This window comes from Drosophila suzukii, chromosome 3, assembly GCF_043229965.1.
Source record: "Drosophila suzukii chromosome 3, CBGP_Dsuzu_IsoJpt1.0, whole genome shotgun sequence".
Lineage (NCBI taxonomy): Eukaryota > Metazoa > Arthropoda > Insecta > Diptera > Drosophilidae > Drosophila > Drosophila suzukii.
Genome location: NC_092082.1, coordinates 33,216,780 through 33,230,671, shown reverse-complemented (window position 1 = coordinate 33,230,671; position 13,892 = coordinate 33,216,780). Strand labels below are relative to the sequence as shown.

The window sequence follows — 13,892 nt, the reverse complement described above, 5'->3', positions numbered from 1 at the left end:
TTGGATTTGAGTGAAGCGGTTCTTCACTTGGTCGGGGATGTCGACGGTCGAACATTGTAATCGATAGGTAGCATAAGTATTATAAGGAAAATCTAGTATTTGTTAATTTATCCGATCTCGATTTGATTTCTTGGCCCTTGAAGTCCGGGCCTACTAATATCGGTCTAATGGATGCCGCCATAAAATGTGCTTCTCATTGTCTTGTGAATCGTAGGAGGGCACACTGCGGTAAGATTAAGTTAGTTTGAAATGTATGAGGTTGATTTGAATTGTTAACAGAATAAAACGATTGCCACGATCGCCCCGATCCATATGATGCAAGACAGTTATGTTTACACTTAGGTAAAGATATTCATAATTAGTCGAGATCCGGTTTTAATTACAACATATCCGTTTTGGGCCTTAAAAAGATTTATTTCAATGCTCTGCCCTCTTGTTAGTTGAATTGCAATTGCTAATATAACGGAGAAAATTATTGTTTTTATTGAGTTATTGCTGAGTCCGTTCCCTTCCTTCCGTTTGCCTAGAATTATCATCGTATTCACTTTTATTAATTTACTTCATCTTTTTGAATTTGAATTTATAATAAATAATCTTTCTTCCCCTATTTGTTTCCTCAAAATGTTTTTCGTCTATTTTCTTCAAGGTTCCTGTCTTCTTAAGTGGATTTTTGGGTTAGATTTTACCAAAGGTGCTTGTCTATACTTTGTATCTATTTCATAGTCATGTCGTTTTCCATTTAACTATACCCGTTACTCGTAGAGTAAAAGGGTATACTAGATTCGTCGGAAAGTATGTAACAGGCAGACCCCATTAAGTATATACATTCTTGATCAGGATCACTAGCCGAGTCGATCTAGCCCGTCTGTCTGTTTGTCCGTCTGTCCGCATGAACGCTGAGATCTCGGAAACTATAAGAGCTACAATACTGGGATAACCCATGCAGATTCCTAAAATTCCTGCGCAGCGCAAGTTTGTTTCAGAAATGTGTCGCGCCCAAAAACCGGCCAAAACTGTGGCTCCTACAGTTTTGATGCTAGAATAAAAACTTTAACTGAAATGTATTGTCCTCATCAATACCTATCGATTGACCCAAAAAAAGTTTGCCACGCCCACTCTAAGGCCCATAACGCTTAAATCTCTCTACCGCCGACAAAACCATATATTGATATCACGGGCAGGTGGCGCATTTCAATATTGCTTTGCTGCTTGCATATCTCCATTTCCCTTTGGTACCTTTAGCGGAGTAACGGGTATCTGATAGTCGAGGTACGATTTATTTTCTTTTCTTGTGTGTCATAATCAGGAATTCCTGCATACACAAATATGTCAGCTGGTATTTGATTTGTAGCATTATGTTTTTTTTTAATGATTATAAATAAACAGAATTAATTCAAACTTAGTATTTCTGTTTTCAATGTCAGGTTCGCTTCCTATATTTTTTAAATTCTCATTTTGCTTTTTATAAAACCTTTATATGTCTGATATACCGTTTTTACTTCTTGTTTTGTTACTTGAATTTGTACACCTTGCGAATTCAACCAATTGTGCAAAGCTACACACATAAATGCTGAATCTTTATCGGCTTTAATTTCTTGTGGTTTTCTCATTTCGTTGAATACTTTCATGATAGTTTTTTTAGCTTCAAACCAATCTGTACCTGTGCTTTCTACTAGAGTAGCAAATTTTGAATATACGTCGATACATGATAAAAATTGTTGATTACCAACCACATAAAAAATCATCACTAATTTTTCTCTTATATTTTGAATTTGTGGAGTAAGTTTAAAGGTCAATTTGGTATTTCTATGTTCCGTTTTAGCAGTGTTGTAAGTTTCATTCATTTCTTATATTCTGAACTAATTTTTTATAGTCAGGGAAATAATATTTTTCTCTAAACCATTTAGTAGCCTTTTTGATCCCTGTGTGTAAAAGTTCTTCTTGTCGTTTCAAGTTTTGCCATACATTTTAGATATTTCGTCAAATGATTTGTATTTATAATTTTCACATAAGCTTTTTGGAATGTAAGTAAATCGAAGTCATTATGGAAATATATTGCGCTCTATTTAGTACATAAGTATTCCTTCTTTATAAATAATTTTAATTTTTAATTTGTGAAAGTAATTTGTTACTTCAGATGTATTTCATTTCCTTTAATTAATTTGATTTGTCGGGGAAAATAATATAATGGTCTCTCGGTTATAGAAATATAATTTTGATTGTCTTATTGAGCACTGTGCACTGTTGGATCTGCATTACTGGCTGTTTCTTCTGGTATGTTTTCTTCAAAACTATCTGTAAACATAGTTTCTTCTATTTTAGTCCTGGATTATGCGTAAGCTACGTAACTTTTAAAATACCTTTTTCTATGATAGATTGTGTTCTTCCAATGAAGTGGAAAAAATTATAATATCATCTAGGTATACCATATTAAATCTTCTAATAAATTCTTTATACACCTTTGAAAAGTAGCGGGGCATTTTGAAGACCAAATGGCATTCGTGTATATTTGTAATGTAATATTGGCACCTTCCCAATTATTCTAATATTTGATCCATTCTGGGTATCGGGAATATATCATTGACAGTGATCTCATTTAACTTTCTGTAATCTACTACTAATCTAAACTTCATTTTGCTTGATGCATCGCTCTTTTTTGGACCTATCCAAATTGGAGATTTTGATTTACGAATTATTTCCTGCTCAGTCATTTCATTTATTTGTTTGTTGACTTATTCGTCAATAGTTTGAGGGTACTTGAGTGGTTTTCTGTATACTGGGTCTTCATGTTCTGTTTGTATTGAATGTTTTATAGTACTCGTAAAAGTCAAAATTTTCTCCTTTCTTGTACTGAATGTCATTATATTCACATAAAACCATCTTTAAGTTTTCTTTTTTTTCTTCATTCAAGTGTTCTAATCTGTATTCATTACATTATTTTAGTTCTTTATTGTTGGACAAATAAATAATTGATCCTTTGATAAGATCGGATTAAGGCATTGTAGTGCGGTCTTATCCTCTTCAATCTATTTGATAAACTTGATAAACTTCAAGGACTTGTTGAATTGTTTGAATTATTAATATTTCTTGGATAACTAAACGAATGAGAATTATTCCTTTGACAATAATAGTTTTGATGTGTATTTCCCGAAATAATTCGACGATCGTAGCGTCTAGGTTTATAATTGTCAAAAGGGTCTACATCCCAGTGACCTAAAACCATTGCTGCTTGTTGTAAGTTGGCAAGTGTTGTTATATCTTTTTTTGGCAGAGAGTTATACAATCTATCAGGAAGTTTTCTTTCGATACAATCCCTAATTGTTTTCTTTGGAGAGCTTGTACAAATTAATTTGTCTGTTTGATCTGATTCTAATTCTAACTTAGTATGTACTTTTGATGATCTGGTTTTTAGTTCGTTGACGAACTTACTGATGCTTCCTTGGTATGGGGTGTCACGAACTTGTTTTATGATGTCTTTGTAAGGCCTATGGTCTTTAAAAGCTTTGATTAAGGCCACTTTTGTTATTACCCATTCGTTGGATTTTTTTTTCCGCGATGACTGCTTGAGCTGAATCGCCGATGGTCTTCTCAATGGCTCCATAGATGATGTGGGTTTGACGAACATCTTGGGTAGGGTACAGTTGGAGTAAATACTCTACTTGGGCAATATAGCGGCTTAATTCTGATAAATTTCCATCAAAAAAGGTAACTCCTTGATTTGTCCGATTAGTTGATTCAGAGGAATCTCAGACAACTGAGGTTATGGTGGTGGATTTGACATGCTTAATGTTCTTTGTTTCTAAATTTTGTTTTCAATATTGGCACTTTGTTTTTAAGCTTTACAGCGCTAATTGACCGAATTGGATATTTTTATTTCTGTTTCTGCGTGCGAAAGTTACACAGATTCTTTGACGGATCTCGATATTGTTCGTTTTTGATACTCACGGAATTTTCGCTGATCAGGATAAAATAGTCGTTTAGTATTATTCTTTAGTTGATCAGTACCGGTGAGTTTTTAAAAGGATTTTAAGATCCTACCGGCTGCACCAATTACAAGTTTGCACCATAAATTTAACAAAAAACACCGACTTCTGACCGCCTATTAACAAATCTCAAACTGAACTCGCTTCTTCGACGATCATACCTCGGTTTTGAGCCTTAAAGATTTTTATGAGTGGACCTAGCTTTAATTGAGTGAATTTTCTAATTGCCCTTTGGATTAATAATGCACCGCCGGCTCAATCCAAACGTTTAGTATAGGTCTTCGGTCTTTTTTCACATGGTTATTTTCCATTGAGGGTCCAAAAGTGTGGGAACGAGTTGATAGTGTAACTTGGTTCGTTCTGGATGTTTAGTCTAGACTTTGGGTGCACTTTCAACTAGATACAGGCTGGTTGGAGTACTAACTCTTTAGTTCTGCAGTAGGGACGCTGTGACATGTCTGAAGGCAAAAAGCTTTTTTGTTTTTTTTTTGTGTTCCTAAAACGCTGTGCCGCTGTTGACGTCAGCAGAGAAGTCGGCGCAGCGTAGAAGACTGCCTACGATAACGGTCGAGAGGCAGATATTCGGAGGATCCATCTCTTTCTTTGTCTTATAATCTGCCTGCACTCGGCGCTCGCAGAGAAAAATTTAAGCCGCTCCGTTATTATTTTTGCGTCTCTCCGTTATGTGCGGCTAGCGCCTAACATTTCGGCGGAAACATTTTCGTGCAGCAGCGGCATGTGAATGCCTTAATATTTTAGAAGCATTATTGTATATCGAAAAAAAACAACTAATATTGTAATCGGAGATTATGTTTTTTGAGTGTCAGTTCCCGATTTCGCCATGGTGACTTGGTCTTCTTCCTTGTTCTTGATGTCGGGCATGATGCGTAAAACGCATCCAGTATTTACATGGACGGGATCTCTAGGGACGTTTCATTGTCTTTCACGGATTTTAAGACACCCGGGCTAGTCGCGAGTTTCGAGGTAACTGTCCTTGTAAACTTTTCCCAGTTCGTTTTCCGGGGGTTTCTTTGCCTTTGGAGTACTTTTAAAATCATACTTGACCTGAATATACCTATGGTCTGAGAAAGATGGTGATTTTCGGAGTTATTGTGCACAAGGCGTCTAAAACCCCTAGAAATTGGTTGTCGTGTTAGAAAGTGTTTGTAACCAAGGTAACTCGGATCGATCTAGCATGGTTACGAACACGGGTCAAACGCACGCAATCTCCAACATACGAACAATGCAACTTATACGGAACAGCCACCAGGTGCACAGTGGCAGCACAATACAGTGCCGACGCTGTAAGTATGGGACAGCCGGTCACGACTCAGTGGGTCAGCAGTCACAAGCAGCATACCGCTGACCCACTCAGCAGTCACAAGCAGCATACCGCTGACATTGCAGCGTAGACGACAAAATGTGGGTGAACCCAATATGAGGCGTAACATATCAGATAATATAGGCACCCAAGTTCCGGGTCATGATAGTATTTAAACTCTAATCGACAGCTCAATAAAGTCAGTTACAAATCTAAACACTCACAAGTCTTTTTACTTCTATCACGTAAAGACTCTTGTCAACTCACCCTAACACAGCTCATCGATCGCCTGTGGTCCGGCACCATACTACCCTAGCTATCTGTGTCGCGACGCGAATCGTCCTGTGCTCTCTAGTGTCCCCGTGCTAGCGACAGGTGTGTCATTATCCTCCTGGTCCCGCGGCGTGACCTCAACACACTGTTGACCCCGGTTACACGAGTATCCGGTACCTCTACTCACACAGTCCATATCGCCTGTGGTCCGGCACCTTGATACCCATAGTCTCCCGTGTCGCGACGCGATCCGACTCCAATAAACAGCGTCCCCGTGCCCGCGACGAGCGTCTATACCCCTCCCCGTCCCGCGGAGAGACCCGACCTTGTCCATCTAACTTAGGCAAGAACATTGGTGACCCCGACGTGATCCTTTACCAACAAAGGATCACACTTCAGCATCCGCCTTTCACATAGGCAACACACACGACGGTTTGCACAGGTGAGACGTTCTTACACAAACACCTGTCAAGCCTAGCTTAAGAACCGCAGTCAGCAAAGACTTACTGAATACCTGCACGATGTCGACCTCATTCATTGAACAGACAAACCAAACCAGAATCGATTTACACAATCGATTGTTAGACGACCAAAGCGAGCTGCAAGGAAAAATACAACAGCTTATTAAGAATTATGGCAAGGATTCTGTCGACAGACGCCTCCGATAAGGCTATTATGCCTGAAGATTAGAACAACTAAAGGAGCTCTGGCAACAATTTTGTGATCTGGATGAAGAGGTCCAGCAAGTGGCACTACCCACGGGAAGTGAATACTCCTCACGACTAACAGCACTTAAGGAGCTGGTTGAAAAATATCAAAGGGTCTTCCTGGACAACATACCGACTGGAAGCGATCCACCAAAGGCCCCCAGACGAACCTCAGCCAACATCAAGATCACAACAGGAGAGCAAGTAAAGGGAAGCTCCACAATTGACACGGTAATTCGACAGTTGCAGAGAAGATGCAACGAATTGGAATCATCATTAACATTAGCCTCAAACGCTCCAACCGTCACCCCAGACCTACAAAGGCACCTGGATCTCCATTGGGCATTACTGAGGCAAGCCCACGATGAATTGGATAGCACACCTGGGGCCGCAGCTCGGGCAGAAGCAGAGCTAGCCCAATTCCACACGTTATATGAGGAATACGAAATGAACCTGCTTCGAGAAAACGATGCGCCAATGAGCCTAAACTTGGCATTGTCGCCAATTAGCATTCCGGAATTCAATGGCGAGTATCTAGACTGGCCACGGTTCCATGACCTTTTTGTAGAGTTAGTACACAATAAACCATATTCGGCCAGCCAAAAACTACATATTCTACAAAGCTCGCTTCGCGGTGAAGCGAGGAACGTCTTGACAGACACAGCCTTCTCACAGGGTGGCTATGACGACACCTGGTTGCGCTTAAAGGCCAGGTACCAGAACGGAAAGATACTAGTATTCGCCGCCATAGCAAAAATCGTTGATTATAAATCTATAGATGGCTCTTCACGCCAACTCAGGGCCTTACATGACACGATCAAGAATTCAATGAGTACTCTAAAAAACCTGGAAATCTGCACAAAGAGCTGGGATCCAATTATAGGGTTCTTAGTGCGGCGGAAACTAGATCAGTATACGTTAGCCGCTCTCGAAGACTCAGCCAAGACACCGACAGAAGTCCCGTTGCTGGAAAGTGTTTTAGCCTGTTTAGAACGGCGATCCGGCATGTTGGAAACACTGGACGCTCAACCCAAAACATTGGTATCACGAGATAACATTTGTAAAATTTGCAACATAGCCCCACACCGGCCCTTATTCTGCAACATGTTTCGAAGAATGAGTCCGGAAGAACGTCGGCAGGCAATGACGAAGATTGCAGGCTGTGCCAATTGTCTGTCAAACTACCATAAGACAAACAGCTGCCCGTCGCCAATGACCTGTCGTTTTTGCCGTCAACGGCATCATTCCATGTTGCAAAAACATCCAGAATCCACGGCGCCGGTTGTTGCCATTGCTACCATAGATCAACCATTGCAAGCGATGGATGCTTCAGATCCAAATCTGCAGACCCCGATGATCAACAAGGTGTCTGCGTTGACCCTCAGCCAACCGCCAAACACGTACGTATTACTCCCCACAGCCATTGTGGCAATACAAGGACAAACCGCAAGGCGAGAAAATTGTCGCGCAGTTATCGACCTTGGCTCTCAGCTTAATCTCATGTCCAGAAGGATGGCGGACCAACTTGCTCTCCCCACCTTCAGCACATCACAAGGTACCCTAGGAATTGGTGAAACGGCGCAAGGATCTTCGTCATGGGCACGTGTGCGGCTGTCATCGTTAAGGTCGAACTTTCAGAAGGAGATTGTTGTGTTTATCTAACCACGACTGACGAAGAACCAACCGTCGGAATCCATAGACGAAGGACTTAGTATTCCGAGCACGGTAGTGTTAGCGGACCCTGAATTCGGCCAACCCGGAAGCATAGATTTGCAATTGATAAGACCTGGACTTATCGAGTTGGGGGATGATAAGCCAACTCTACAAGAACCCACTCTTGGGTGGATTGTGTTCGGCGCAGTGAGGCGACGAGTGCCAGCAGCCATGGCAGGAAATGTCATGACAATAACACGGGAGGATCCATTACCAGCTCTAGAAACATTTTGGAAGCTAGATACGTTTAACACGGAGGTACCAGCAATGACAGTCCAAGATTGGCTTTGTGAACAACATTTTCTATCAAACGTTCAAATCTGCCCGGATCAACGACTAATGGTAAGATTGCCGTTCGCAGAAAATCCAAGGGAGCTAGGAAAAACATTAGCTTTGGCTCAACGGAGATTTTCCAGCCTAGAACGTCGATTAGAACGGGATCCAGCAATGCTAGAAGGATACGTGAGTTTTATGGATGAGTATGAACGTTTAAATCACATGACGGAGGTTCAGCTTTCCAGTGTTCCAAGGAATCATTATTTCATTCCCCACCATTGTGTCCTAAAGCCAGACAGCTCCACCACAAAATTAAGAGTGGTCTTTGACGCTTCGGCTCCTAGCTCAACAGGAAAGAGCCTTAACAACATCCTAAGGGTCGGGCCGGCAGTTCAGAGTGGTTTACTATCAATTTTGTTACGGTTCCGGACTCACCGATTTGTGTTCACAGCAGACGTAGAGAAAATGTATCGACAAATCTGGGTTCATCCTCAAGACAAGAGCTATCAACTCATAGTATGGCGACGAAACCCACTAGAGAAAATGCGTTACTTCCATTTGAATACGGTGACCTACGGGACTGCATGTGCACCTTAATTAGCAACAAAATGATTCCAACATCTAGCACAGAGAGCGCCGACAAGCCAGCAGCTAGGCGCGGACGCCATTCAGCAAAACTTCTATGTCGACGATTGCTTATCGGGAGCCGACACGCTGGAGGAGGCAATACGGCAACGAGATCAGATTTGTGCAATTCTAGGGTCGGCAAAACTAAGACTGAGGAAGTGGTGCGCAAATCACCCAGAGTTACTTAAGGATATTTCAAGGGACGACCAGGCGTTGGACCTCGATTTCAGCAAATTCTCGGATGCAACAATAAAAGCACTAGGGATAGTGTGGAATCCTAAGGAAGATAAACTCCAAGGACGCGCGACGCCATACGAACAAGGGACGGTCACAAAACGAGTTGTGTGCTCTGAATTAGCCAAAATATTTGATCCACTAGGGCTACTATGCCCCATAACGACAGCAGCAAAAATATTTATGCAGCAACTATGGCAAAAATCGTTAGACTGGGATACTGAATTGGACAAGGAAGATACAACCCATTGGCAGGCATTTCGAAATGATAGTCAGGTATTTGCTACCATTGAGCTCGCCAGGCATCCGCTTCCACAGGCAGACCCAGCAGCCATCCAACTGCATATATTTTCTGATGCGTAAGAAGTCGCTTATGGGACGGCTGCTTATCTTCGTACGATAACATCCGCCGGTCCAATAGTAAGTAAGCTGCTATGCGCGAAATCACGAGTGGCGCCCCTAGCAAAACAAACATTGCCCAGACTAGAATTATGTGCAGCGGTCCTAGGAGCTGAGCTAGCAGAAAGAATCAAAAAGGATCTACGGATAAGGATCGATGAAGTCCAATATTGGACGGATTCTACAATAGTGTTAGCATGGATAAACGCAACAGCATCATCATTTCATACGTTCGTAGCAAACCGAATTGCTCGGATTCATGAACTATCAAATCCGGAGCAATGGGTGCATGTAGCATCAGAAGACAACCCAGCAGACCTTGCGTCGAGAGGATGTTCAGCAACACAGCTTAAACATAAGGAGTTGTGGTTTAATGGTCCGCCATTTCTAACAACTAACCAAGAAACCTGGAAACAACAGACTAAGCAGATGCTGAACGCAAAGGACCCAGAACAACGTACTGTAACCAATCAAGTCCTGAGTCTAATCAAAATCAATGATTGGACCACGGAAATCAGTCACCACGGGTCATTTGACACGCTGGTAGGAATAACAGCCTGGATGTCGCGGTTTGGAAACAATTGTCGACCAGGCAATCAGAGAGAAACATGACAAATAACTCCGAAACAACGAGCAAGGGCATTACAACGAATAATACGACAGATACAAGGAATAGCATTCCAGCCTACCATAACGCAGTTGCAGAGGAACGGTGGTGTGGCAGTATCAGATCCTTATCGGTCATTAGACCCGTTTCTGGACAATAGCAAGGTACTGCGGGTAGGAGGACGACTCCAGAATTCAAGTCTAGCATTCGATGAAAAACATCCTATGTTGCTGCCAGCAGGTCATGAAGTAACACGGCTCATATTTGAGAACAAGCATCGGCAGCTTAAGCATTGTGGCCCGCAGGCACTGTTGGCAAACACGCGACAACAATTTTAACCGATCAAGGGAAAACAACTTGCATTGACGACAGTACGACGCTGCATCACCTGCTGCCGAGCTCGACCAAGGTTGTTAAATCAGATCATGAGTCCGCTACCAACCGATCGGGTACAACCGACCGTTTAATATTAGTGGGGTGGATTACTGCGGACCATTTTTTGTGCACTACAAAATCCGAGGAAAGAAACCCCATAAGGTCTATTTAGCCATTTTTTGTTGTTTCACCACCAAAGCAGTACATTTAGAAGTGGTGTCAGATCTAACCACTCAAGCATTCTTGGCAGCACTTAAAAGATTTAATGGAAGGAGAGGAGTCGCAAGGAGCATCTATTGTGACAACGCCACGAATTTTGTCGGGGCGAAGAACGAGTTACGAGAGTTAAAAACCACGATATACACGGATGAGGCTCGAGAGACAATTACTAAAACATGCTCGCAGTTAGGAACAGAATTCCATTTTATTCCACCGCGGGCACCTCATTTCGGAGGACTGTGGGAGGCGGCAGTGAAATCAGCAAAACATTTGTTGATCCGCACGGTGTGAACGGCAGATTTGACATATGAAGAATTAGAAACAGTGATTATCGACATAGAGGCAATACTAAACTCACGGCCTCTTACTCCCATTTCTTCCAGCCCACGCGACCTGTCTGCATTGACTCCAGGGCACTTCTTGATCGGAGGACCAATAACCGCATCTCCCGACATTCATAACAAGGATGTACGATCGGGTCTAGTAACAAGATGGAAACAAATAGACAAGGTCAGACAGGACTTCTGGAAAAGATGGAGCCACGAGTACCTGCAGGAACTACAAAACCGATCAAAATGGACAAGAAAGCAAAAGACGGTTGCCGTAGGAGACCTAGTGGTAATAAGGGAAGACAACATGCCACCATTACAGTGGCCACTTGGGAGAATAGTGACGGTACACGCAGGAAAGGACGGTGCAATCCGAGTCGTCAGCATCCGGACATCAGCAGCAGAATGCACGAGAGCGATTCATCGGCACCCGAAGAAGTGACAAAGGGTGTCAGAAGATCCCCAAGGTTATGTTCCAATTCATAGTGCTGCTGGCCATTGCCAACGCCACTCAAGCCGTCCCAATCATGGCTGAACTTCCCGTAAAGGTAGATCCATTACCTAACAATACGGGAACATGTGTAGAATTAAGGAATAGAATAGCTCTGATGTCCGCAGAATGGACGATCATATCATATTTTGATCTACGGCTGTTAGCGAAGGAGATCACTGCGTTTAAAAAAAATATTGAAGAATTATCAACCTGGTGCCTACGAGGCGGGTCATGTCCAACAATAATACAGGTGCTCGAACAAGAGGCCAGCGAGCTATACGAGAGGAGCCCTGAATCTGGTAGGAAATCTCGCCAACGGGCTATTTGGAGTTTTAGACTCTCAGTATGCGCAGAATATGGAAGAGGTCATCCGAAAAATCCAAGCTAAGGAATTGCACAACACGCATTTACTCAAGAATCAGACGTCTATCTTAGACAGCACAATAAACGTGACGAGAACGAGTAATGATGAAATGGAACGCAGGATAAGACACATGGAAACACACGTCACAAACCTCGAAAATACCATACGAACTGGGAACATAGCGCAGGTGTCATCAGAACTAATATTAATAGCAGGGCATATCAAGAGAACCCAGACGGCAGTCATCAACATCGTAACCGGGTTAAAAAGGGGCATAGTCAGCCCAGCACTAATCTCCGTAAATCAGCTGCAAAGGGAGCTTATAAACATACAGGCCCATCTCCCGAAAGGGAGGCGACAACTGTTACACATGAGACTATGCATGATATCTATCAAGTGATGGTATCAGAAGTCCAGGAATTGGACAATACCCTCATATTTCATACTAAAATACCATTAGTGGACGAAGAGGAGTACGACGTGTATCAATTGACGCCAATTCCAGTAGCCACCCAAGATCACATAATCGCAACGGAGACAGAGACCAAATATCTAGAGATTAGTGATCATCGAGATCGACACTTCGCACTTACTGTGGAAGAGCTCAACCAATGCACGAAGATGTCAAAGGGACCAATGCTGTGCAATATAAAACAAACGACGTTGGGTCCCGCGCACGAACAGTTCCAATGCGCCCTAGAAGCCGTTCAATCTGAACAAAAATCCAGCTGCAAACCCGAAAGGATTAACACGACAAGCATATGGTACCCTCTTGATGCTCCAAATGCTTGGATTTTTGCTACAACACAAGAAGTAACATTAACCTATGTGTGCGGGGATGAAGGAAAAATACAAGTGCATAATAATGGAATCGTGACAATGAATGCGGAAGCATTGCAAGACAAGAACAGTGGTTACACTACAGGGACACCCAGCGTTAAGATCGACAATAGAGAAAAAACCAGCGACAATTATTACTCATTCGTTCAAGAGTCCAATACAGGAGAGGCAACAATACAGGACCATACGTAGCAATACAACGAGCAGTCTAAAGCATCTGCAGGGAGAAGTCCATCAACTTAAGGAGCAGCTAGACAGAGGGGATTCGGAGGCAACTACGAATACGCAGGTGAACTACGTTAACCCAATCTCCATTGCGGCAGGGCTCGTAATATTACTGTTGCTAGCAGCAATTTGTTTACTCATCAGAAAAGGTAAACAAACAAGAATATGTCAACAAGAGAACGTCTCGGAACAAAGCGTCAATTCCCCAATACCTATGAGTCGGGTGAAAACGCTGACGACCACAGAATGATAAAAAAAAAGAGACAAAAGTTCATTACGATATAAGAATATATTTAGTTATCAAGTAAATCAAAAAAAAAAAAAAGTTGAGGTCACTAGTCATGACCCGAATCACTGGAGGATCACGCAAAGTAACGGCAAGCACAGCCAATCGAACAACAGCAAAACGATTGTTAGGAAGAAGGATGAAGGAGCCGTCGTAGACCGTCACACTCCGATTGGGAGGATAACGCAGACCATCTATAACAGGGCCACATGAGGTACGGATCGAGACCGTACGGCGTTTACGACGTACATAGAATCCTGGGATATTATCCAGCAACGACCAACAGGTGGGAATACGAGTGCAACGCAGCGAACCGTCAAGGTCCAAAATGACCTCGCAATGGTCTTCAAGGACCATTGCGACAAACTGAGACCCAATAACACGAAACACCGCAGTTTTATAGATGATTAACGAGAACTTAGCAAAAAAAATATATATATACATATGTTACAGTAGAATAAGCAATTTATTAAGTATTAAACAGTAACAAAGGCAGATCCAATATCGCATTCGACACCGGAATCTGATTCATCATACCAGGATGGCACGTCCGCACGCAAAACAGGGCTGTCACTACGGTGCAAGGCCAGGACAGCACGCCGAAATACCAAGAAAGACCCG

At 42.5% G+C, this 13,892-nt stretch overlaps 1 protein-coding gene across 1 annotated transcript; it reads left to right on the top strand.

Moving 5' to 3' along the window:
• Positions 1-12,298: 12,298 nt before the first annotated feature.
• Positions 12,299-12,952, top strand: LOC139352744 (uncharacterized). The gene has a single exon (XM_070995374.1). It carries the CDS (start codon positions 12,299-12,301, stop codon positions 12,950-12,952), a length of 654 nt encoding a protein of 217 aa, XP_070851475.1.
• The last annotated feature ends 940 nt before the right edge of the window (positions 12,953-13,892 follow it).

What these genes read in the sequence shown, in the direction of transcription:
- LOC139352744 (XM_070995374.1), top strand. Translation starts at nt 12,299, where the DNA reads ATGCATGATATCTATCAAGTGATGGTATCAGAAGTCCAGGAATTGGAC.